The sequence below is a fragment of the Lynx rufus genome, unplaced genomic scaffold (genome assembly GCF_022079265.1).
Source record: "Lynx rufus isolate CCGP_SWC_20201006 ecotype Redwood Valley unplaced genomic scaffold, mLynRuf1.p SCAF_1, whole genome shotgun sequence".
NCBI classification, from domain to species: Eukaryota; Metazoa; Chordata; class Mammalia; order Carnivora; family Felidae; genus Lynx; species Lynx rufus.
In genome coordinates, this window is record NW_025814823.1 from 104185690 (window position 1) to 104211321 (window position 25632).

At 42.8% G+C, this 25632-nt stretch overlaps 1 protein-coding gene across 1 annotated transcript in view; it reads right to left on the reverse strand.

The window, feature by feature from the left end:
- Positions 1 to 10637: 10637 nt before the first annotated feature.
- Positions 10638 to 25632, reverse strand: part of ALDH7A1 (aldehyde dehydrogenase 7 family member A1) — a 39323-nt gene continuing 24328 nt past the window's right edge. The window contains exons 10-18 of the mRNA XM_047084024.1: positions 24033 to 24074; positions 22921 to 23015; positions 21023 to 21107; positions 19501 to 19607; positions 16342 to 16458; positions 15486 to 15583; positions 14973 to 15046; positions 11659 to 11734; positions 10638 to 10806 (exon numbers count right to left, since the gene is read on the reverse strand). Of these exons, the coding sequence (XP_046939980.1) occupies positions 10752 to 10806; positions 11659 to 11734; positions 14973 to 15046; positions 15486 to 15583; positions 16342 to 16458; positions 19501 to 19607; positions 21023 to 21107; positions 22921 to 23015; positions 24033 to 24074 (749 nt within the window). The 3' untranslated portion in view covers positions 10638 to 10751. The remainder of the gene's footprint in view (positions 10807 to 11658; positions 11735 to 14972; positions 15047 to 15485; positions 15584 to 16341; positions 16459 to 19500; positions 19608 to 21022; positions 21108 to 22920; positions 23016 to 24032; positions 24075 to 25632) is intronic.

Here is a 25632-nt window from a genome sequence, read left to right on the forward strand (position 1 = left end):
ACTCCGTCAATCGGTAAAACAAAACAAACCACTGGGGAAATACTGCAATGATTATGCCTAATTTTGTAAGTTGGAACAGATTACTTCAGGGCAAGGAAAAAAAAATCTTCATTGAATCTTGATTATTTTTAAAATAGTCTGTTAGACTTCAAAATTAAAGCTGCTAATACTGAGGGATGTGGTCTAACACAAACACCTGATTCTCCAAGTTGCAGTGTGAAATACAACAAGATGCATCCCTGGGACGCTGTCCCCCTCCTTCTAGCCCTAGGAAAGATAAGGCAATATGGCACTTAGGCTATGAAAAAGAACACAGGTCAAGCTTCGCTCACATACACTGTTGGAGAGAGTGAGCAAAGCTCACCTTCCTAGCTCACGGCTGCATGTCCTCAGGTGGCAGCACACTCAGTCCCCTCGGGGGATTTTCACAGCTGAAAACCAAACAAGTGACGAGATCACCAGCTCAAACCAGGTCAAATGTGGACACACTCAGTTCTGTGGCTATTTGGCTCCCAGCAATCCAAGATCAGACAAGTTCAAGCCATGTTTCTTGGGCCCCTGTCAAAAGTCCCCTGCTAGGACTTCCTCAAAGGGACTGGGCACCATCAGAGGCCACTCTGGAGATGCTACGATTCCACGGCCCAAGGTGTTTCTCTCCATCCACCTGAGATACACTCATCTTCTCCACCTCTCCAGACAGGTAGCTACTCTGAAGCCCAGGACCTGTCAAATAGGGGCCTACTCCCCTGGACCGCATCTGCGAAAGGAATGACCTTTTAATCAGGGTGACCCCTATGGGTCAACAACTGTGACCTCGTCTTAACAAAATCCCTGCCCCTGGAACGGCCCAGGCTTACACCACTTCCACACAGAACGCAGGGAGCTCTATCCCTCCTATCGATACCATTGGTCTGTTAGACTTTGCACAGAAAATTTTCTTACGTGAAATTCCATTTGTATCTTACGGGAGTGTTGGGAAGAGAAGCATGGAAGGAGGATCAGGCCCAATTTACGGAGGAAGATAGTGGGTCTTAGAGGAGATATGGCTTTCCCAGCGTCACATGGCCCAGAGCTGGCAATCGAATCCAACCCTTGTGACAACCCCCAGTGTGAAGGATTAAGAATCCACTGAGCCAGAGAGTAGAAAACGGAGCAGAGAGGCCTCACTGGTGGAAGCTTACGTCCTGGTTCCTAGGTTCTCATTTCCCCCTTTTGTACCAGCACCACCTTTCCCCAGGATTTGCTCCTTCCTTTTAGCCCGTTGTTTCCACAGGGCTTCCCACCTACCTCTGCCAACCCTGCCTCCCCCGTCCCATCTGCCCAAATTTCTCTGTTCCACCTCCTCCCACTCTTCCCTAACCAACTTCGAAAGTTCCCTAATTAGCTGCTTTGGGATCTCACTACCTCTCTTTTTTTGCTAAGGGATGAAGGCAGAATCCAAATACATTCTTAACTGGCAGATTACCCACATAAAGAAGCAACACGACGTGGGACGGAGCATATCCCAGACAATTCCAGAGGAGAATATTTGTTAATAAATACAGCTTTGGAAGCTGTTAATTTTCCAATAACTCTTCTATCATCTCTCAACATAATGCAACACCCAAATTTTGACTGGGTACGTGGCTCCCAAGAAGGAAGCTTTGGGGGTGCCTGGCTGGCTCAGTCGACAGAGCATGCAACTTTTGATTTTGCAGTCATGAGTTCCAGTCCAACGTTGGGGGTAGAGATTGCTTTAAAAAAAGAAAAAAGCGGGGCACCCGGGTGGCTCAGTGGGTTAAGTGTCTGACTCTTGGCTTCAGCTCAGGTCGTGATCTCATGGTTCGTGAGTTCAAGCCCTGCACTGGGCTCTGCGCTGGCAGTGCAGAATTTGCTTGGGATTTTCTCGCTCTCAAAATAAACAAACATTAAAGAAAAAAGAATTAAGGTTTGTTTCTCAAACTCTCATGGGTTGTGTATGCTGTGTGATTAAGTTCTGCCTCTGTAATGTGAGTGGAGGTAACATGTGTCGCTTCTGGGTCACACCCTCCAGGGGAAGAGTGCCTTCCCCTGACTACCTATGAGCTGAAATGTGTGATGGCACTGAGCCATCTCTATGTGGAACAACACAGAAGCCTAAGGCCTGGACACCATGGGTCACGGATCCATCCTGGACTATTTACACCTGAACTGTTAAAGGAGAGAGACAATTTTGTTTTGCCTTTATTCTTTGTAGTATCTGTTCAAACAGCTAACGTAATATCCTAAGTAATGCCAGCTCCCTGACTTCAGTCTAGAAAGTGCTTCACTCTTGGTAGAAAAACTGTCCTTAGCCAAGAAGGGCTCTTTGAGATATGCCTAATTCATGAATAAAGAATAAAGAATAAAGCCACTGAGCCCTTGGGCTGGAAAGAAATGTGTGAAGCTGGGTAAAGGTCTGAGCTGTGGCCAAGCATGGCTAATTAAAGTCCACCACCTCCACTGTAAGAAATGTTAATTCGATTTTTATAAAAGCTAAACCCCAAACAGAAAAGGCACCAAGGCCAGTTATGGGCCATCGGGCACCAGTTTTTTGTTTTTTTTTTTAACTTTTATTGCAATGTTTGTTTTGAGAGAGAGAGAGCAGGTGAACACAGGCGGGAGAGGGGCAGAAACAGGAGAGAGAAAATCCCAAGCAGGCTCTGCACTGTCAGCACAGAACGCAACGGGCAGCTCGATCCCACAAACCGGGAGACCGTGACCTGAGCTGCAATCAAGAGTCAGATGGCTGACAGACTGAGCCGCCCAGGTGCGCCACACCTCCCGCCCCTATTAGGCACCAGCTTTGTGACTGCGGATGTGGTCCAGCCCATTCACTTCACACACAAGAGCTAGGGCCAGAGAGGTCAGATGATTTCTTACACCGCCTTCAGCCCACTAGAAGCCGAGCTGTGCCTAGGACACAGGTGTTCCACATCCCAGATTAGTGTCTCCCTGTACACCCAGCTGAAGCCCCAGGCATCTGTGCTCCGTGACTGGCAGTCAGGCAGGCAACGTGAGGGGCACTCAAACACCATTGGGAATCTGACCTAAAACTGTGCAGCTCCTCTTTAGTGCCTCTCTTCCTCAACTGTGCAGTCCTAAAGCCATTAGATGGGTAAGAAGGACGTCCCCATGCAGAAGAAAGTGTGGGTGGAGATCAGAGCTTGACGTGGGGGAGGAAGACGGCCATGTTGGGGGTGAGCCCAGCACCCTGAGAACCAGAGTGAGGTGAGCAGGGGATTCTCAGGAGGATGGGAGATTGGTTAAACCAACGAGAACAAGCCACAAGGGTCCTGGGAGGCAGGTTTCTGACTAGGAGAGACAAGAGAAGCAAATCCTGGAAGGCAAAAACTAGAACAGGCACTGTGATGTTGAACTGGACATGAAGTTCTGATGTGGCCTCATGGTTGTCCATAAATGCAGAAAGGTTATATAAGTACAGATGTACTTGTGTGTGCATGTTATTTCCCAGCTCTGTCCACTCTGAACTCCCAGGAGCACTGACATCTTCACGTTGACGCGCCTTGGCTTCTAAACAAGATTCTTGACTAAGAGGCATCAGAGCTCTTCAGAGAAAATGGCTGATTCCAGGGCCGGTACAGGTAGGTCCAAGAAGGACCTGAGACGTCTTTCCCCAAAAAGGAAGGAAGGGCTCAAAGAGTGAGAACACATCAAAAGTAGCCAGTTTCACAGGAATCCTGCTGGCCAAATCAGGTATCAAAATTTATTGGGAGCATGTAACTTATTGGGAAAAATAGAGAAACCTAAGTACAAATAGAAATAAGTAAAGAAATGAAAAATTTGAGGGAAAACAGGCCACGTAGGTAGTTTCAAAGTTTCTCCCCACAAAAGATGTTCATTTACAAAGGGGGCAAGAAATGCTTTACATGGAGAAAGCTGGCTGACACCACCCTAAGAGGGAGATAGACATTAACGTCCTCAGTAACAGACAAATTGCAACCAGGCACCACCTGAGAAGATGCTGCGAGAGAAACACAGCATCACCCATGACTGTACTTAAGACACAAAATCTGAATCTACTCAAGAGGAAACACCGAGTTGAGGGGCATTCGAGCAAGTCAATGGCCTGCAATTTCAGAAGTGCCAAGGTCATGAGAGTCAAGAAAAAACTGAAGACAAAATGTCCTTTGGGATAAAGGACATTACTGCTACAAGGGGCAAAAGTTGGATGGGAGCTGACAATAAGATGTAATGTATCCATAACTCCCTGATTTTGATCACTTATTACAGTTATGTAGGAAAATGTCCTTGTTTGTGGGAAATATGCATGCAAGTATTTGGGGGGATGGGAGATGAGGTCAACAACATACTCCCAAATACTTAATGGGAAACAAGTTCTTTACACTGTATTTGCCGTTTTTAAGTTTGTTATTATACCAAAATAAAAAATATAGAACTGTATAGAAGAAAAAATGAATGGAGAGCAATTAAAAGAGACGTAGGCAGGAAGAGTCCTGCAAAAACTTGCTAATTTTAGAGGCACCTGGGTGGCTTAGTCAGTTGAGCATCTGATTCTTGGTTCTGGCTCAGGTCATGATCTCAAGGTTCTTGAGTTTGAGCCCACATCACAGCTGTCAGCAGAGCCTGCTTGGGATTCTCTCTCTCCCTCTCTCTGGCCCTCCCCTGCTCACTCACTCTGTCTCTCAAAATAAATAAACTTAAAAAAATTATTTAAAAAAACACTCCCTAATTTTAGGTGATTTGTCACCAGAGTACTAACTAGGGAGCCAGACTGCTTTGGTTCACATTTCAGCCCCATTGCTTATCAGCTGGTTCACTTGGGGAAAATTTACTTAACTTCTCTGTACCTCAGTTTCCTCATTAATAAACTGAGGATTATCATAGTACCTACTTCACACCTTGTTAGGAGAATTAAGTGGGTTTACATTTGTTAAGTGCTTTGGAAAGTGCCTGGAACATAGGAAGTACCATAAAAGTGTAAGTAAAACAAATACAATATCCCCTGGGGTTGCTCAAACTGGGGGAAACTCACACATACGCCAGGGAGGGGAGTGGATGGAAAATAAAACAACTTAATAACATTTCTTAATTTAAAACAAAAGGCACTAATCTGCAATTACAGTCAAACACTGTTTTTTTTCTCTGACATTCTGGGGCTTAGGTTTTACCCCAAGTGAGTAATCAACTGAAGCTCAGGTGATCTGTACAGTTAGCAGACCAGAGGTAGGAAAAGGGGGTTAGCAAGGGTGCTGGAATGTAAAACAGCCCATAAAAGTGGAGCATGGTGCTTACCACGTCTGTGTGCTGAGCAGAACACCTTTTCCATGGTGACCTAGACACCACAGGCAACACAACTCATGTCCCTGCCAAAATGAGGCGCTTGTTCTGACCAACACTGCCACCTACAGCCCAACACCATAAAGACAACTCAATAGTATCCCAAACTTTAGAATTGCTGGGCTTTTGAAAAAGACCTTCAACAGCCCAGAGCAAGTAGAACAGTTAAAGGATCTGAGTTTCCATTTCCAAACGTAATCTACCTCCTTAGGAAGCAACAGCCTAGGGGCACCTGGGTGGCTCAGTCAGTAAGCATCCAACTTCGGCTCCGGTCATGTCATGATCTCCCGGTTTGTCAGTTCAAGCCTCACGTCAGGGCTCTGTGCTGACATCTCAGAGCGTGGAGCCTGCTTCAGATTCTGTGTCTCCCTCTCTCTCTGCCCCTCCCCCACTTGTGTCCTGTCTCTGTCAAAAATGCATAAACATTAAAAAAAAAAAGACAACGGGCAGGTAAAATACTTCACAAATGATCCAGCTAGGCCCACTGCCTGCTGCTTCAAAATTTTTATTTTCATTGGGGTGCCTGGGTGGCTCAGTCGGTTAAGCATCTGACTCTCGGTTTCAGCTCAGGTCATGATCTCACAGCTTGTGGGTTCAAGCCCCACAATGGGCTCCGTGCTGGTTGTGTATACACAACCACATATATACACCAATCAATAAATCAGTTTATACTACCTACAAACAGATCTTGGTAACCACAAGAATGCACTGTATTACACAAGGCATCAGTGGGGAAAGGGAAATTCATTTCATCAAATTTGGAGCTGGGAAAATCAATTCAGATCAAATCATAACATATACCCAAAGGTCAAATGGACTAAAGATCAACAGGTCAATACCACAAAACACTTATGGGCCTTTCCAATACAAAAATAAAATGAAACAATCTGTATTTTAAATCCAGAACCCTACACCAAATCTTCCATTCCAACTACGAACAAAGCCCTTTCCTCTAGAAGACTTTGCAAAAACTACCTCCAAATCACCATACTCGGGAAGTTTCTGCAGGATGTGCCCCACCAAAACTACTGTATAATCAATGCCATCAGAAGGAATGCATAGGAGCCAGGAAACAAGAGTCTCTATATCAAAGAGCGGCAAAGGGATACCCACAGATGTCACTTGCAAGCTAGCCCAGGGCGGCCAGTCTAATTGAAGCAGAGGACAAAGAGCACTGGGAGAGCTGATTCCAGGAAAAATAAAAAACAGCTACCTGAGTAACTGGCAAATATTAATAGGCATGTGACACAACTCAGGCATTTGGAAATCATTAGTAATAGTCCATTTTTATGAAATATCCAGAATAGACAAATCCGTAGAGATGGAAAGCAGACAGGTGGTCGCCAGGGACTGGGGCAGAGGGGAGAAAGGGGAATGACTGCTCAACGGATATGGGGTTTCCTCAGTGGTGATAAAAATGTTCTGGAACCAGACAGTGGTGATGGTTGCACCGATGAGTGAATGTACAAAATGCCACTGAGCCCCACACATTAAAATGGTTAAAATGAAGTTTATGTTGGATTTTACTACACTAAGACAGAAAAAAATATAGAGCCAATTAAGCAATAAGGACAATTATTAACTCCAGGAAAAACAAAAGATAAGTATGCATGACTTTACGGCAGGATTTATTGCCTTTTGCAGTCATAATTACATCATGACTACAGACTTAACCAAATGCTGTGCTATCAACAGAAAAGAGGAATGGGGGGAATGAGAAGAGCTGATAAGAAGCTAATCCTAGGGGGCCTGGATGGCTCAGTTAGTAGAGCAGGCAACTCCTGATCTTGGGGGTGTGGGTTCGAGCCTCATGTTGGGTGTAGAGATGACTTAATAAAATCGTAAAAAATAAAAAAGTTACTCCTCACCTATTACACTGAGAACTCTGCAGACAACATCTCAACTGATTTACTGAAAAACAGCAGGAGGATCTTATTACTTAGGAAATGAGGTGGTCAGCAACCCTAGAAAATGTACAGGAGGTCATTCTGGTAAATTGGGGGGCAGTTCAGGAAGTAAGAGGGACAGCCTGTGTTTTAAGCATTCTAGGTTCATTAAATTTTTAACTGTGTACGACTATTTAAAAAAAAAAAAGCTTTTAAAAAAAGAAAAAGCAGAGGAAAAATTTATAACCTTTCTCCCATCCAAGTACTAACCAAGCCCAACCCTGCTTAGCTTCTGAGATCAGACGAGATCGAGTGCATTCAGGGTGGTATGGCTGTAGACTATAACCTAACTTTCTACACTTAGATTGTTAAAACTGTAAGAGATCAACAGATGTGGGGCACCTGGCTGGCTCAGGTGGCACAGCATGTGACTCTTGATCTCCGAGTTGTTAAGTTCAAGCCCCACGTTGTTTGTAGAGAGTACTGAAAAATAAAATCTTTAAAAAAGAAACCAAGCGGGCACCTGGATGACTCAGTCAGTTAAATGTCTGACTCTTGATTCTGGCTCAGGTCATGATCTCACCGTTTTGAGTTCGAGCACCACACTGGGCTCCGCACTGAGCGTGGAGCCTACTTGGGATTTTCACTCTCTCTCTCTCCCCCCCTCTCAAAGTAAATAAATAAATAAATATTTTTTTTTTTTTAAATCAGTAATTTGATTGCATGAAAAGTCCAAAACTTGAGTGCATCAGAATATGTGAACATTTTCTGGAACTGAAAACTAAATGTCCTGGTACTTAATCTCATCATATATCCTCGTAAAAACCCATTAAGGTCAACAAACAGCAGGGAAAAAAACCAAACATGAGCAGTTAAGTTCAAGAGGGGATAAGTAGGAAAAGGGGAGAAAGCACAGTCATCACTGCAAATGCTACACCTAGCAGGCAGATAAGAGAACGTTACAGTGAAGGCAACAGGAGACAGATCTGTGAGTGTTAGGGAAGGGCAGAAGGGCAAGGAGGCACACTCCTCAGTCCCTTCAGCATTCCCAGGGACAACAAATGCCACCAAGAATGATCTGTGGTTACACAATAGGGAAGAGAGGAGTGAAAAAATTGCACCACATTGCCTTTGAGAAAACTGCCCCATCACCACCGCGTGTGGTCTTCATCACGAGTGCGCCCCTCCCCAAAGGGAAGCCAGAACAATCGAGCATCCCGACGCCTGCCGGTGGAAGCACAAGAGTCAGGATCGTAGGATCAGCCGTCGGGATGCTCTCTCCCCGGCCTGGAGAAGTACAGCAACACGCCAAGAAACAGGGTTCATGGCAGAGTGGGAGCTGGCACGCTAACCCCACCTCCTGTGTCCACACAGGACACACAGGGGATGGGGAACCGGCAGTGCCACTACAGTAGCAGATGCAAGCAGTCATGAGGGGCTCCGTGGAAACGGTGATCACAAAACACTGCAGGATCACTAGCACCTGAAAAAATATGACCGTAACAACACACACGGATGGACACCTCCACTTGCTTGCGCCTGGGTGGCTCACTCGGTTAAACATTCGACTCTGGATTTCAGCTCAGGGCATGATCTCACAGTCTGTGGGGTCAAGCCCCACATCAGGCTCTGGGCTCCTAGTGCGGAGCCTGCTTGGGATTCTCTCTCCCTCTCTCTCTGCCCCTCCTCCTGCTTGCTCTCTCAAATAAACATTAAAAAAAAAAAAAAAACACTAATAAGCAACTTTTATTTCTTAGGTCAGTAAAAAAGAACAAAGGGAGCCAATTTAAGTGCAAAATTTGTTTTAATAAGCATTGTGACAAAAACATTTCCTTGTAACTGCTAGAAACATTATGTAGAAAAATTATGAACTGGTTTCAAAAAAAGCTTTCAGAATTCGTTTTACTTGGCTTCTACACCCAAGACAAGGGCTGCCAGTCACCCCAGCATGCTAGGAAATCGGCCACCATGTCATGGCTTTAACAGATACACAGGAGGGTAGAGAGCCTCCTTAAATACCTAACAGAAATTATAAACGTAAAAAACGTTAAGTGAAAATATTGATACAGCTTGTAATTTAGAACATTTGTTTAAAAATAATATGCTGGAAAAACCCAAGATATAAGAAAATATTTCCATCAAAAAATCACCTTGCAGAATTTTACAAAATAATAATGGCCTGTCAGTATATGATTCCTAAAAGTTTATCTCCCTACCTGCATGAGCCTGTTACTATTTCTTTTGTAATTTTAGGCACTATTGATTTTCCACTGAAGAACATGAACCGTCCACCTCTTTGATATACCCCTGACTTCTTCCGGCCAACAAGCTCTCAAGAGGTACACATCATCAGCATTTTGCTTAATTAATACTCAAGGTTGACAACAGCATGCATTGGTGAACACCAGTCACAGCTACGCCATCGGACATATTACGAATACCTTTCCCACCCTGATAAACTTATAACTGCCTGGTTTTCTCATTTGCTTATTACTTCTCTGGGTCATAACCCATTCTTTGCCAGTTGTCCTAATCTGTCCATACATCCTGATGCATCAAATTATCTACAAATGTTATCTTCTTGGAAGGCTTCCGCCCAGCTCCAAACTGGCAAGAGAGTACAGACTGCCAAGACGACAGGAGACCTTCAAGAGCCAACACGGACTCAACAGGAAACCTTGGGATGACCCACTCCAAAGACTCAGCTTCCTGAGAGGAGGAGGCAGATTCTCAGCCACGAACGAGTGAACGTTCCTCAGGTCACTACTACCACATGCTGCCACACACACTGTAGTCATTCTCCCAGAACAAATCCAAAGGCAAATGCATAAACATAATAGCTAAAGTCAATGGTCTAATGTTGTGTAAGAAACCCAGCACACTTTCAGTAGACACAGGCACAGCCCTTGGCGGGTACAGGTTCTACGACAGGAGCAAAACCTAAGTCCACCATGCACAGCTCTTTTGTGGGGACACAAGTGGACCTGAGCAAGGCAAGCGGTAATGGCGATGAATAACCCTTAGTCGTTTCACACAAAGCAAGGCATTCCCCATGGATATTGCGCTGTGCTCCTCGACGTGCACGAACATCAACACACTCCCTTCAAACACCACTCTTCCCCGCACATGCTCGAGAGTAAGGTGAATCAATACTCACTACAGAAACCTTTACTCACACTCGGCCTACCAAGAAGACTTCCTTTTTCTTCTCCATTCTGTGTTTTCCCAAATTCCTACTATAGCATCTACTAGTTTCTTCTAAATTATAATATAAAAATTTTTTTAAAGCATGAACTACTAGCAACATAAAAATTTACCCAATCTATCTGTTACTAAATATGGCTCATGTTGTGACATCTGTATTTTTATTTGTTTAAAGATAAGTCTCTTGACTTAGTTGGGGCCTCAGGGCTAAGAGATTAGCCAAGCATATTCAAAATAATGCATTTATTTATTCAGGGCAAATCTTAATTTTTCTTTGTCTTCAGAAGAAAGAGTTGTGAGAATGCCTGTGAGCTGTGATGTAACGCCAATTTACTGTCACCTTTACTGAAACTTGATTCCTTGAGCTAGAGGAAGGTCCTTACTGTAGTTGATGGTGCTAGAGGGAAAAAAAATATGAACAAATTACAAAAAGAGTAGTACACACATAATATAGACTATTTTATGCCATTAAGAAAATTTAGCCTATCTGTATATATTACAAGGTGAGATGTCCAAGATACAAGTTGGTGAAGAAAAACAAAATTAGGACAAAGTTAGTATAGATCCAGTGTTAGAGAAAAAAAAAAAAAGAGGGAGAGAAACACATCTGGGAAAACACCTATCAAACATGTTATTCATAGTATTCAGGGCACAAGAATATGGGGAATATAATTTTCTTCATTTATCTCTCAATAACTTGTACTGAACTAGAAGGAAAAACATAGATATTCTCATTCCAACAGAAATAAAATACAATGCAATATTTTAGAAAATAAATATCTTGCCTAGTAATTATATACCTATATTTTCTCCTGAGAGGAACAATATCCCTATTATATGGGCCCCGGGGCTCCTGGTGGCTCAGTCAGTCAAGCGTCCAACCCTTGGTTTCAGCTCAGGTCATGATCTCATGGTTTGTGGGTTCAAGCCCCGTGTCGGACTCTGTGTGGACAGCTCAGAGCCTGGAGCCTGCTTCGGATTCTGTGTCTCCCTCTCTCTCCCTCTGCCCCTCCCCTATTCATGCTCCATCTCTCTCTCAAAAATAAACAAACATTAAAAAACTTTTAAAGATAGTTATAGCCTTAGAAAGAAAGAAAGAAAGAAAGAAAGAAAGAAAGAAAGAAAGAGAAAGAACCAAAAGTAAGTGAAGCTGTGCACAGAACAGGAAGTAGAAGAGCTTTTAATTTTAAAAGAGCATTCCAACCAACAGCTCAAAGCCCAAACCCATCCTCCCAAAGCCTGGTCTTACCAAGTGGATCTTCTCATGTACTGTTTCCAGGCATCACTACCAGACTCGCGGCCGCCCCCAGTGTGCTTTTCTCCTCCTAGACAAACACACAAGAAATTTGTATCTCTTGAGCAGTTTGTCTTTACTGGCTCCTACTCAGCAGCACAGAAAGGTACCAAAAGAAGACCAGAGCTACCCAACCAGTGAGTTTACATTTAGCTCAGAGTATCTCCTCTACAAACAAAAAAGAGATCAAATAAACCAAATAAACAGGAAGAAAGAACTAGAAGGGGGGCGGGGGGGGGGGGAGGAATAAAGAGGAAACAAATTTGCCAAGAAACAAAAGAAAACCAACCTTACCATGAGACAATGTGTTAAAATGGGAAACCTCTAGTTGCTAGAAATAAAATTTTATTTTCTCGTTTATGCTTAGCTATACATTATTATCTACAATATACATACTCTGCTTTTATAATATTTTAAATGTTATAGTAATATCCTTAGATTATAAGAAGTTAATGATTCCATACAAGAAAAGGATACTATGTAAAAGTGTGCCATCAAATCACAAGACATTAAGTCTTGATGTTGTGTTTAGTAATAGATACTAAATACTATACAGATACTAAACAGAGGAGAAAATAGTTAACAGAAGAGCTAAGAGAAAAATCTGAGGGGGCACCTGGCTGGCTCAGTCAGAAGAGCATAAGACTCGTGATCTCGGGGTGGTATGTTCAAGCCCCACACTGGATGTAGAGATTACTTAAAAAAAAAAAAAAAAAAATCTTAAAAAAAAAAAAATTCTGAGGATATCTCCCATATGGAAAAAAAAAACCCATAAAAACAAAAAGATGCAAAATAGGAGGAAAAAGATAACAAAATTAGACAATTCTTCAAGAGCTAGTATTCAAGTAATAGTTCTAGTAATCAGCAAGAGAAAAATTGGGGTGCCTGGCTGGCTCAGTCAGTAAAGCTTGCGACCCCTGATCTTGGGGTTGTAAACTCAAGCCTCACGTTGGCTGTACAGATTACTTAAAAATAAAATCTTTAAAAAAAAAAAAAAAAAAAAGGAAGGGAAAATAATTGTCAAAGAAACATTACCAAAACAAAACTAGTCAAAACTCCCCAGTACTGAAAATGAGCCCCAATATTCTAATGCTCATCACTGGCCCACTGCCAAGAAAATTTTTTACAGTGATCTCCACCGACATAAAAAGTAGACCCCAAATTTTTTGATATGGGAAAAAAAAGAAAAGAGATCAGATATCAAAGTGGACTGGGCTTTCCAACCACAATACCAAAAACCATAATGCCCATGGATAACAACGTCACAAATCTGAGGAAACATTATTGCCAACTACACAGGAAATGCACGGCTTGTGATCTTGCTGCATCTGGGAACCTGGCTGCTATACCTTTCCCGACACTGTAAAACTTTCCCTAAAAGATACAAGTGTCTCACTGGGCCTCACCTGTTTTCATACAACGGGGTTTATGTTAAACACCTGCTTTCCTTCAGGGAGTCTGGAATTTTGGTATATGCCAGGGAAAAGGTGCCTAGATGACCAGCCCCCAGTAAACGCTGTGGGCGCTGAATCTCTAATGAACTTTCCTGGTAGATGACATTTTAGGTATTTTGTCACAATCCATTGCTGGAAGAATTAAGCACATCCTGTGTTGACTCTGAGAGAGAGAGCACTCTTAGAAGCTTGGTTGGTTCCTCTGGTCTCCCCTTAATCTCTCCTGGCATGATAATGTCATGCCACACACACAGAGAAGGAGGGTTAAGAAGGTTCAGCTATCCTAACAGAGGGTCAACACATAATGTCTAAAATTGAGAAAGAGTAAGCAGTTAAAACACTACTTTGACGCCTGGCTGGGTCAGCTGGTAGAGTATGTGACTCTGGATCTCAGGTTCAAGAGTTCAAGCCCCAAGATGGGTGGAGAGAGTGCTTAAAATAAATAAATAAAAATTAGAGGCACCTGGATGGCTCAGTTGATTGAGCATCTGACTTCAGCTCGGGTCATGATCTCAAGGTTGTTGAGTTCGAGCCCAAAGTCGAACTTGCTGTTATCAGTACACAACGCGCTTTGGATCCTCTCTCTCCCTCTCTCTCTACCCCTCCCCCCTCCCGCTCTCTCAATCAAAAAAAAAAAAAATTGATTAAAAATAAATAAATACTTTTTTTTTAATTGAAGTAAATTCAAAGGTAAATTTATGTTTGTTTTTTTTCCCCCCCAGTAATAATCTCAAAGTAGTTGCCTCTGGTAATGAGGAGGAAAAGTGGGAGAACAGCTTTTTCCATCTAAAAAATAACTGTGGAGGGGAACCTGGGTGGCTCAGTTGGTTAAGCATCTGATTCTTGATCTCGACTCAGATCATGAGCTCAAGGGTCATGAGATCGAGCCCATCTCAGGCTCTGTGCTGACAGCATGGAGCAGCTTGGGATTCTCTTTCTCAAAATAAATAAACATTAAAACAAACAAAAAACTCAAGACTTAGAAAATACAAGCAGAACCCAGTGAAAAAAACCAATTTAGTATTTTATCTAAAATAAAAGATAACGTTGGACACTTAGCACACTGCTTAGCAATTAAAAACCAGAATTTTTCATGTGAAACTTTCTGGCTTATGCCTAAAGCCAAGGGTTCTTAATGCTGTCTGGGTCATGGACCATTTCCCCCCCAAAAGAGATGCCATTTCAAGGGGTCACATATCTTAGGTTAAGGGCCCTGGCTCTAATGGGATACTGCACTGGAGAAAAAAGTCAGACCCTGGACAAGAACTCTGCACATGACACAAAAGCTCTCTCAAGCATGTAAGACCAGGTTGTTACCAGGTTCTATTACTCCAGTTTCTTAGTCAAACTTTTCTAAAAGCTACTACTGCTTTTCTTGTGCTCTCTTGATTGTGTCCCCACCCCAAATTCCCAAGCTGGAAGACGGAACTTCCAATACTTAGAATGTGGCTGTGTTTGACAAGAGAACCTTTAAGGAGGTTATTAAGGTTAAATGAAGTCATAAGGAAAAAAACCCATGAAGCCATAAAGGTGGGCCCCTAAAACAACAGGACTGGTGTCCTCAGAAAAAAGGAGAAGACAGCAGTAATACATGTGCTTCCATAGAGAAAAAGCCACGTAAGGACCACAAGCCAGGAAAGAGGCTTCAGGAGAAACCAACATTCCCGAAACCTTGACCTTGGCTGGACTCACAGCCTTCAAAACTGTGAGAAAATAAATTTCTGTTGTTTAAGGCACCCAGTCCATGGTATTTTGTTATGGCAACGCCAACATCTAACATACTGCCCCCAACGTGGAAAAGGATTCTTTACATACCAAATGCACCTCCAATTTCGGCCCCACTCGTTGGGATATTGACGTTTACAATGCCACAGTCTGATCCTTTCGGTCTGTGTGTAAAAGGGGAAGCATGGTTGAGAGCAACCCATTAGGAAATTAAGAAACAAAACAAACAACGGACGTCTGGGGGGCTCAGTCGGTTAAGCGGCGGACTTCAGCTCAGGTCATGATCTCCCAAGTCCATGGGTTCAAGCCCCATGTTGGACTCTGTGTTGACAGCCCAGAGCCTGGAGCCTGCTTTGAATTCTGTGTCTCCCTCTCTCTCTACACTTTCTCTGCTCAAGCTCTGTGTCTCTCTCTCTCTCAAAAATAAATAAACACTAAAAAATTTAAAAAAAAAGAAACCCAACAAACAAAAAATCCAAACCTCTAAGACTCTAGATGCTCAAATACTTAATTTCAACTAGGATGCCTTCACTTTCTTTTTTATAAGTCCAGTCACGAGACAAATTAGACTTACATAAGTTTTCAAAATAGACAAAGTTATACCCAAGCCAGCGGAAGATTCTGCCCAAATCCTTGGTAAAGATGCTACTTGAAAGTCCCTGTTTTACTTCATTATTCCATGCAAAGACTTCTTCTTCACTCTAAAAGGACAGACAGTGGAATGATACAGAATTCTGGTCCAAGTTCACACTGGTACATTCCTAAAACGTATAACTTTAGTGCACAAAAGTAAACTAAAGATTAACCTACTAATTCCGTTTCTCTGATACACAGCTTTGTGTGTTTTTCCCTTAATTGTACTCTGAGAAACAGAGTACATGCTTCCATTCAAGCTACTATGTAAGAATTAATTTACAGAGCTCCAATTATGCACAACCCACAGATCTAACCGCTTACAGTACACTTAGTTACTTAATTCATCCGATGATACAGGTTTTATATTATCCATGGTTTAAAGATTAGGCAAGAGACACTAAATAATTTGCTCAAGAATTTAGTCACACACACACTATTAAAACATGAAATTATACCTCTAGTGACATCATGTAAACCAGTGATAAACCATTTAAGTTTTTTAAACATCATATAACTATAAAAAGACACAATTCTCATTATTTTTTAACTGTTAATTACGGCACATTCCAATCTTGATTCAATCTCCTGGGATTGCAAGAGTGGACCTGGGAGGGGTGGCGGTCAGTTTTTGTCTAACCTTAGCCGAGAAGGGCATAGGTGCCTCTCTTTTATTCTCCACAGGCAGTTCTTCTTGCAGAGTAACTACCTAAAACCTCCCTATAGGCTAACAGAGTGAAATTACACATACTTTCATTTTCCTTACTCTTCTCATTTGTTTTTTCAACATTAAACTAGAGAAAAAGCAAACAGAACCCATTTTTACCTTGAATTTAAAGACATAAAGGATCGGAGCAAACGTTTCTGTGTGGGCAATGGACGCATCGTGGGCCAGACCTGTCACAATGGTTGGTTCTACATAATTTCCAGGGCGATCCATAACCTTCAGTAGAGAAGTAAAATCACAAGAATGAAAGCATTTTGTCTTCTGCTACTTTGGGTCATCAGATACACTCTTTGCCGTACTTGTGGAGGAAAATTAAAAAAAAAAAAACAGACAAACACCATCTACAGGTGAATTATTTCCCAAAAATAACGTCATCACGAATGAAAACGTTCTCTGCCTCCTATCGTTCCTAAGTTAGTCAGTCAGATAAAAATAGAAAAAAGAAGGATGAGGTTACACTGAAACACCGTCACAGGTGGCTTTTTAAAAAACTTATACAGTGTAAAAATACGTCATCTGTACCGTCTGTGTTTTAAGACTGTAATGTGAGGGGCGCCTGGATGGCTCAGTTGGTTAAACGTCTGACATCAGCTCAGGTCACGATCTTGCGGTCCATGAGTTCGAGCCCCGCGTCGGGCTCTGGGCTGATGGCTCAGAGCCTGGAGCCTGCTTCCGATTCTGTGTCTCCCTCTCTCTCTGCCCCTCCCCCGTTCATGCTCTGTCTCTCTCTGTCTCAAAAATAAATAAAATGTTAAAAAAAAAAAATTTTAATGTCTGACCCTTGATTTCGGCTCAGATCATGACCTCAGTTTGTGGGTTCAAGCCCCACATTGGGCTCTATGTTGACAGCATGAAACCTACTTGGGATTCTCTCCCTCTCTCTCTCAAAATAAATGAATGAACATTAAAAAAAATTACAATAAATAAATAAAGACAGTACTGTGTCCACCATCCCCAAATTCCTATACTGAAGCTTTAACTGGTACAGTGTGACAGAATTTGGAGACAGAACATCTATTTATTCATTTTTGAATGTTTTTTCTGAGAGAGAGAGAGAGAGAGAGAGAGAGAGAGAGAGAGAGAAAGCACGTGTGTGCACATGACTGGGGAGGAAGACAAAGAATCCAAAGCAGTCTCCAGGATCTGAGCTGTCAGCACAGAGCCTGACACAGGGCTCACTCCCACAAACTGCAAGATCATGACCTGAGCCGAAGTCCAATGCTTAACTGCCTGAGCCACCCAGGCACCCCTGGAAACAGAATCTTTACGGAAGTAATTAAAGTCCAAATGAGGTCACATGTGAGGGGCCCTAATCAGCCAGAACTGACATCCTTACAAGTGGAAGAGATACCAGAAACACAAAGGAAAAGCCATGTGCGCACACCAATATGGTGGCCGTCTGCATGCCAAGAACACAGGCCTCAGCAGAAACTCTGCCAGGACCTTGATTTTAGACTCAGCCCCCACAACGGTGTCAATTTCTGTCATTTAAATGAGCCAGTCTGCCCTAGCAAACCAATACATACTGTACAAAAATCAAAAGCCCCAAGAGTATACTGTAGACACTCTCCTAACCAACCTCCATGGAACCAAATTACTAGTTCATGTCCACTTAACTAATGCTTGCATTCCTTCTGTAAAATACTCTTGATGCCCATGGTTGGGTGGTCTAGTCTCCACTGTGCTTGTGTTACTCTTTGAGCTGTGTGTTTTCCAAGAGTCAACTGTATCAACTCCCAATCCCATGCATGGCAGCAGTATCTATTACTGTAACACCACATTGCATTACATAACTTAAGTACATGTTACACAAAGAAAAAAAGTAACACAAGTAACAAAACATACACAAATATACAAACACACCTCTATTTAACAAGGCGTGTGTGTGTGTGTGTGTGCGCGCGCGCGCGTGCTCTGCTGTCAGCAGGGCCCGCTTCTGATCCTCTGTCCCCTTCTCTCTCTGCCCTTCCCCAGCTTGCACTCTCTCTCTCTCTCTCTCGCTGTCTCTCGAAAATAAGCAAACATTTAATGTGGTGCCTTGGTGGTTCAATCAGTTAAGTGTCTGGCTTCAGCTCAGGTCGTGAACTCATGATTCATGAGTTTAAGCCCTGCATCGGGCTCTCTGCTGTCAGTGTGGAGCCTACTTCAGATCCTCTGTCTTCCTCTCTCTGTCCTTCCTCACTCCCACATGTGACTTACTTGCTCTCTCTCAAAAATAAACACTAACAAAAAAATTTTATTTTTTATGTTTTTAAATGTTTTATTTATCGAGAGAGAACAAGTGAGCAAGAGAGACAAAGTGTGAGTGGAGGAGGGGCAGAGAGAGAGGACACAGAATCAAAAGGAGGCTCCAACGCTCCAAGCTGTCAGCACAGAGCCCGACACGGGGCTCAAACCCACAAACCGTGAGATCATGACCTGAGCCACCCAGGTGCCCCTAACAAAAAAATTTTTTAATAAACATTAAAAAAAAACCAGGGGTATCAGTTCCCAAATACTAGGATACATATTTTTAACAGAGCTTTGTATTGTGCTATGAAAACCTTCTACCCTGTGTTTGTTGTTCTACACATGTCGCTGCGTGTCCCCTGACAGACGTTTCAAAGCTCTATGGGAAATACAAAGTTCAAAGTTCATGGGAAACGTGAGTTCAGAACTCGGCACCACTACAGTGACCATCATCAGGGCTAAGATTTATGTGATAGAAAAATGGGAGTACACCATAAATGGAAAAAAGAAACCCCGGAGTCAACCCAGTGACTAGACCAACACACTGCCCAACCAAATGGTCAACCAGTTATTTTTGTTGCCTTTATACCAAATTGCCTTATCACCGATTGGTTATCCAACAGTAACGTTTGTGGTGGAAATGCTTGCAGCCAAGAGATCTACAGCGAAACTGCTTCATATCCTTTGATTTCCTGCCTTAACTGACTTTTAAAAGTAACCACTAAATACAGATTCTGGTTGCTCTGAATACAAAGTCTTGTACTGTCCCATGGAAAGGTCTCCCTTCCATACAAATTCCCAGGGTCTCAATTCAACAGCCATCACGACTTGGAGTTTCTTGTGTGTCCTTCCAGAAGTGTTCCATGCATTTTGTGTTGTCACTCATTGAAACACCTATTTCCCCCTTATGAAAAGATGGAGAAGGCAAAGTCAGTAGTTGGGGGACCCTTCGCCATCTGCCCAGAGCCCTGCTCAAGCTGAAAGGAAAGGAAGCAAACGTCTATCACTACTGAGCTGGGCTGTCATTACCTTGCCACCATAGACCACAGTGCCACCTTCTTTCTTTGCTTCCTCCACTGCTCCAAGAAACATGCTCACTGACTGTTTGGTGTGGAGTGGCCCATAGAGGACATTAGCTGCAGAGAAAAAGGAATGTGTGTCATTTCACCCCAAAAGGCATCATTATTGTTAGAAAACCTTTCCCAATGAACAGCCCCACCCCTTCAGACAGCCTCTCAGTGTAGACAAGGAGTCAGCAAACTCTTCTGGTAAAAGGCTAGACAGGAAATAGTTAACGTTCTGCATGACACATGCCGTCTCTGCCACAGTAGTCACAGCAGACACTTAAACCAGGGGGTGGGACTGTGTCCTGCTTAAAGTTTCTCTACATAAGCAGGTAGTGAAATCTGTCAATCCCTGGGTTAAAGGAATGGCTACCAATTAATCAGAGCGCCGCACTAAAAATATACGATCCGTTTATTCATGACCATGAGATCATGCTCTAAGAAGTTCACAGGCTCAGGAGCTGGTGTGGAACGGAACAGGGAAAAAGAGATGCAGCCCTATATGGCTGCTGGAATCCAGACCATTAAAAGTGGCCAGCGGACAGAGGAAGAAGGGAGATCTAGGGAGGCCTCAGGGGAATCTTAGAGCACCAGTCACGGGAAAAGCGGGCTGAAGAGGATTCCAGCGGAAAGAGTAGCAGAACGGAGCGTGGACACTGGGAGCTCTACAAGAAAGATGGGAAAGCTGGAGCTCAGGGAGCAAGGGAGGAAATGGTACACAGCCAGTCAGGGGGTGGGCAGGGGAGGAGGCAGAGGTCACGTCATGAGAGACTGTGAGCCTGATCCAGAGAGACTTGGAAGGGATCCAGGTTTCAGCTGAAGAGCCATTAGAAGTCACTGGAGTGTATGAAGCAGGAAAATGAATTATTTCATCTAATTACATGTTTAAAAAAAACATTCTGGCTTCTCTGGAAGGCAAAAGTGGAAGCAGGCAGGTCAGGGAGGGGACACTCTTGCAGCCTTCCATGAGAATGGTGGTGGCTTGCACAAGGGTCATAAGAGTGCAGAGAGGGGCGCCTGGGTGGCTCAGTCAGTTGGGCGACTGACTTTGGGTCAGGTCATGATCTCACAGTTCGGGGGTTCGAGCCCCACATCTGGCTCTGTGCTGACGGCTTGGAGCCTGGAGCCAGCTTCTGATTCTTTGTCTCCCTCTCTCTGCACCTCCCCTGCTCACGCTCTCTCTCTGACTCTCAAAAACTAAATAAATGCTAATAAAAGAAAAAAAAAATTTTTTTTTAAAAAGAGTGTAGAGAAGAAGCTCGTCAAAGTCATCCCATCTGAACATCATCTCTTGAGACTCACCCACCAGCCTACATCAAGCACCCAGGATCCTAAGCTAGGAGCAGACTTGATGCCCCACGTGCCCGATAACCTGCTTCATATGCCCTCAGGCCTCTCAGAAAAGAAAAAACAAAAAGTCTGAGATAGAAACACTGGTAACACCAACTGTCAAAAAGAAATACCTTTGAAATCAACCAGATACTCACAGTCCCAAGGGTTCCCCACACGGATCTGTGCATAGGACTTTTTAAGTCTATTTACAACTTCATCATGGATGCTCTCATGTAAAAACTAAGCGATAAAAGAAACATTCAAGGGAAGATTCAAATAAACACATAAATTTGTCAACAATGTGCGATTTTTATTAATAGTACTAATTTATAGTTCATACTAGTTCTTAGACACTGTGATCTCTGAAAACAAAAGCAAACAAGTATACGTTCTTTAATTATTTAATTCCTACTTTTAATAACTACATTAAGATAATAAATTTCCACTTGGTAGATGTTAAACAGAAATCATAAGCCTTGTCTTTACCAAGTTTCTAAGGACCTGTCTGGCCAAGCTTCACACAGCAATTCAACATCTTAATTACCAGAGAACCTCAAGTGTATCTGTCCCAGTTGTGGTGAACACATATTGACAGCTGTTTGGTCTGCCTTGGTATCGCTGTTGTGTAATAGCATGCTCTCGGCGGATTAGGTCTCCAGAGGGAGGACTCAACCAGGAGGACTGCCTTTGGACTCACACTAGGTAGGATGTGAGCTCCAAGCTATGTTCCCACTGACAGGGGTGAACTGGTCCAGCCATCCATTCTCTGGGTCAGTTTTCATGTAGCAAATGGATTGGCAGTCATGGAGAGGTCCACAGTACTGGAATGGGTTTTTCTACACATCACTGTCCCTATGAAAACCAATCTGGGCAGTGACTAATAGCATCCTTTAATGTTTAACACTAAATGTAAAGGATGGACTTGTATACACAAAGGAAAAGTAAAACTTAGCTGAATATACGAAGGCTTGACTTCCATTTCATTTCACATATCATTAAAATTATAATCTTTTGGACGACCTGTTTCCTTCTTAGCATTAGTGGAATAAAGGTCTAAAGTAAATTCAACAAATTGTAAACATTCTATGAATATCGTATCTCAGATGTTTTTGGAGAACAACTATAGAAAAACAAAGGAAAGACAGATCTCCAACTGTTATAAAATACAGAGAAAAAATGAGTATGAAAAGTTACAGAAAAAGTAGGCTTAATTTCCAGACCTGTTTTATTCTAATTTAGATTATGTTAACCTTATAAAGAATTGGTTCATATTGAGGCTAAGAGTAAAAACACAAAGCCAATTTCTCTGTAATTTAAATGTACAACTGTTTGAAATTTTTAATTACAAGAGGAAAACTCAACAATAATAATTTTTAAAATGTCAAATGTAGCCACACTTTGTACCTAATCAAAATGTGCTTGGTTGTAGTACCGAGTTTTCAGGACCATGAGAGCCATGAAAATCAGGCTGATACCCCACACAAAACCGAAATCCAGCTCAAATATAAGTACAGACATTAAACTTCCCAAACTCCATACGCTGATGCTAAATCACATCTCCCTCTGTGCACTTAATAATGTGTCCTATATATGTGTGCACAGACTATACATTCATCCAGAGACAACCCACATTTGCTTTTCAATAAACCATGTCACATCAAGTCTAGAAATGTAAGACCAGACTTATGGGCCCCAAATTAGTATCTTTATGTTTTACTGAAGTGTTTTTACAACGAAGCCAAGGCTCTATATCCTTTAGCAAATAATTTTCGAATTCTTCAAACTTATAACTGATTTTATTCTCCAAGTGACATTGGACTTTGTCCATATTGTTCGAGGTCTCCGTCCCCAGTCCAGCTCCACCACTTGTAGCTTGGGCACAATCCCTGGTTGATCAGCCTTGAGCACACAAGAGTGTATCAGAGCCACAGATGTGTTGTGTCTACGGGAACACATTTTTCCAGCAATACTTGTACACCACTTCCTAACAGCGCAATGTGTAACCAAGTGGGGTGTGAAGACAACGTCACGCGCCCAACACTGACACACTCACCAGGCGCCGCGCAGTGGTACATCTCTGGCCCGCTGTCCCCACAGCTGCGAAGAGAGCCGACGGAACGACCAAGCTGAGGTCTGCATCCTCAAAAGCTTGGAGAAACAAAACACACACCTGTCAGTGTCGCCATGTAGACGGGCTAACCGGTCGACCAGATGATGCCATCAGAAAGCTCAGGAAGACAGTGTCAGCATTACCCCAGTGATGTAAGCATGTTCACACCACGAAGCCTCCATTAAGAGCAGAATAACGAGCTCTATGGTCTTTACCTCAGTACAGTTGTCAGAGGAGATTAATAATGGTAGGCACCTGACAGGATTTTTGTGGGGATTAAAGGAAATAAACTCATATGAAACAGCTGAGCATAGTCCCTGCAACTACCCAGGGCTCACTAAATGCTAACTATTTGCAAATGAACACTCTCTAGATTAGAAGTCCAACCCGAACAAACCCATTGCCACATGCTTTTTAAACTTCTGGTGTTCACCACAACAATATAGGCATCTACGCATGGTAACAATGGCAATATACAAATTACCAGGTTTTGCCTTCTTATCACAAAATCCATGCTTCTATTAAATCTCAATCCATCGATGTGCATTATCCACAAAAGGCTGATAACCTATTTTGTGCCCGATAACTGAAAATGAGAAGTGGGTAAACTCCAAGCCTATGGGTTAGGTGATAAAATGCTTTAAGGAAGTGATCCTTCCCAATAAAAAAGCATTCAACCAAGATCTTACTATAGACAAACTAATTTTTTAATATATAAAGGAATCAACAAGTCATGTAAGAGTTACTTACTTTAGAGAAACATGTGGCCAGTTTTCAGAAAGCAGAAGGAAAAACAAGAAATCATGCCAAGCTACAAAGGCTCAGACACAGGCTCGAAGCCCCAGGTAACATTTCCCAGCATGAACACCTGTCCTTTCTAGTTATCTCTGCCTTCAAACCTTTGTGTCATATCTCACAAGTGAAACTCTGAAACCTAAAATTAGGTCTTAGATGCACACAAGAGGAGGGAAGAAAGGGTGTCCACCCAAGTTCTATATGGTCACCATGGCTACCAAAGCTATTCTCAACAGCAAACAAATAAAGGGCGGCCTTACCAATGATGGCATTGTTTCCTCCAAGTTCTAACAAACTTCTCCCTGTAAAAATACACAAACACACGTTAATGCTCATTTCAGTACTTAGCGCACACTGACAGATGGCCTCAAATCACAGCCTATCTCAACTGTGTTTTCTTTTTTTTAAGTTTATTTATTTATTTTCAGAGACAGAGAGAGAGAGAAGGGGAAGGGCAGAAAGACAGAGAGGGAGAGAGAGCATCCCAAGCAGGCTCTGAGATGTCAGCACAGAGCCTGGCGCGGGGCTCAATCTCACGAAACACAAGATCATGACCTGAGCTAAAACCAAGAGTTGGACACTTAACAGACTGAGCCACCCAGGCACCCCAGTTTATTTTCTGATTTAAACTGTAGCATAAGGGGGCACGTGGATGGCTCAGTCGGTTAACGTCTGACGTCAGCTAAGGTCATGGTTTCATGGTTCGTGAGTTTGAGCCCCATATCGGACGCTCCACTTTCAGCGAGGAACCGCTATGGATTCCCTCCCTCCCTCTCAGCCCCTCACCCACTTGCTCACTCTCTCTCAAAAATAAAAAACGTGAAAAAAATTTTTTTAAACTCTATCATAAGGATTGCATTGATGTCAAATTTCTTGATTTTAATAACCTTATCATACATAGTTACATGGCACAGTGTCCTTCTTAAGAAATACACCAAAATATTTGGTGAAGAAACACAATGTCTTCACCTTTCCCCAAAGGTTAAAAAACAACACGCACCCACAGTTTATGTATGTACGTGCTGCCGGAGAGAAAGAAAGTGATAAAACAAATGGGGAAACAAGTAAGTAGTGGGTGAATTTTGTTCAAGGGTATACAGGAATTTCTTGTGTTAGTCATGTAACTTTTCTCTAAATGTGAAATTACATCCCCTCCCCAACTCCACAAACATTTAGTATAAGACGGAGCAGTCATTGTGGAAAACTGTGTAACTTTCCAGGAAATGAATCAAGGATTACCATATGCCTATCAATCCACTTCTGGGTACCTAACCAATAGAAGTGAAAACAGGAACTTGAACAGGTAAAAGCAGACCTATGCTCAGAGCTGAGCTGTTCGTAACAGCCACAAGGTGGAGACAAAAATAAAAACAAAAAACAGGAGCTGCAAGGTAGCAGCAGCCCAAGTGTCTATCAATAAATGCCCGAATCAGGGCGCCTGCGTGGCTCGGTCGGTTAAGCGTCCAACTTCAGCTCAGGTCATCATCTTATGGTTTGTGAGTTTGAGCCCCACATCAGACTTGTGCCGACGGTTCGGAGCCTGGAGCCTGCTTTGGATTCTGTGTCTCCCTCTCTGTCTGCCCCTCCCCCTGCTCACGCTCTGTCTCTCTCTCCCTCAAAAATAAATAAACATTTAAAAAAAATTTTTTTAAATGAATGAATCAGCCAAATGTGGTAAATACATACAAGGGAATAACCTTCCGCCCTAAAAAGGAAGAAAATTCTGACACACGTTGCGACCTTTAAGACATGCTATGTGAAGTAAGCCAGTCACAAAAGGACAAATATTGGGTGGTGATTCTACTTATAGGAGGTTCTTAGAAGAGTCAAATCCAGAAAAGAAAGAAAGGAGAATGATGG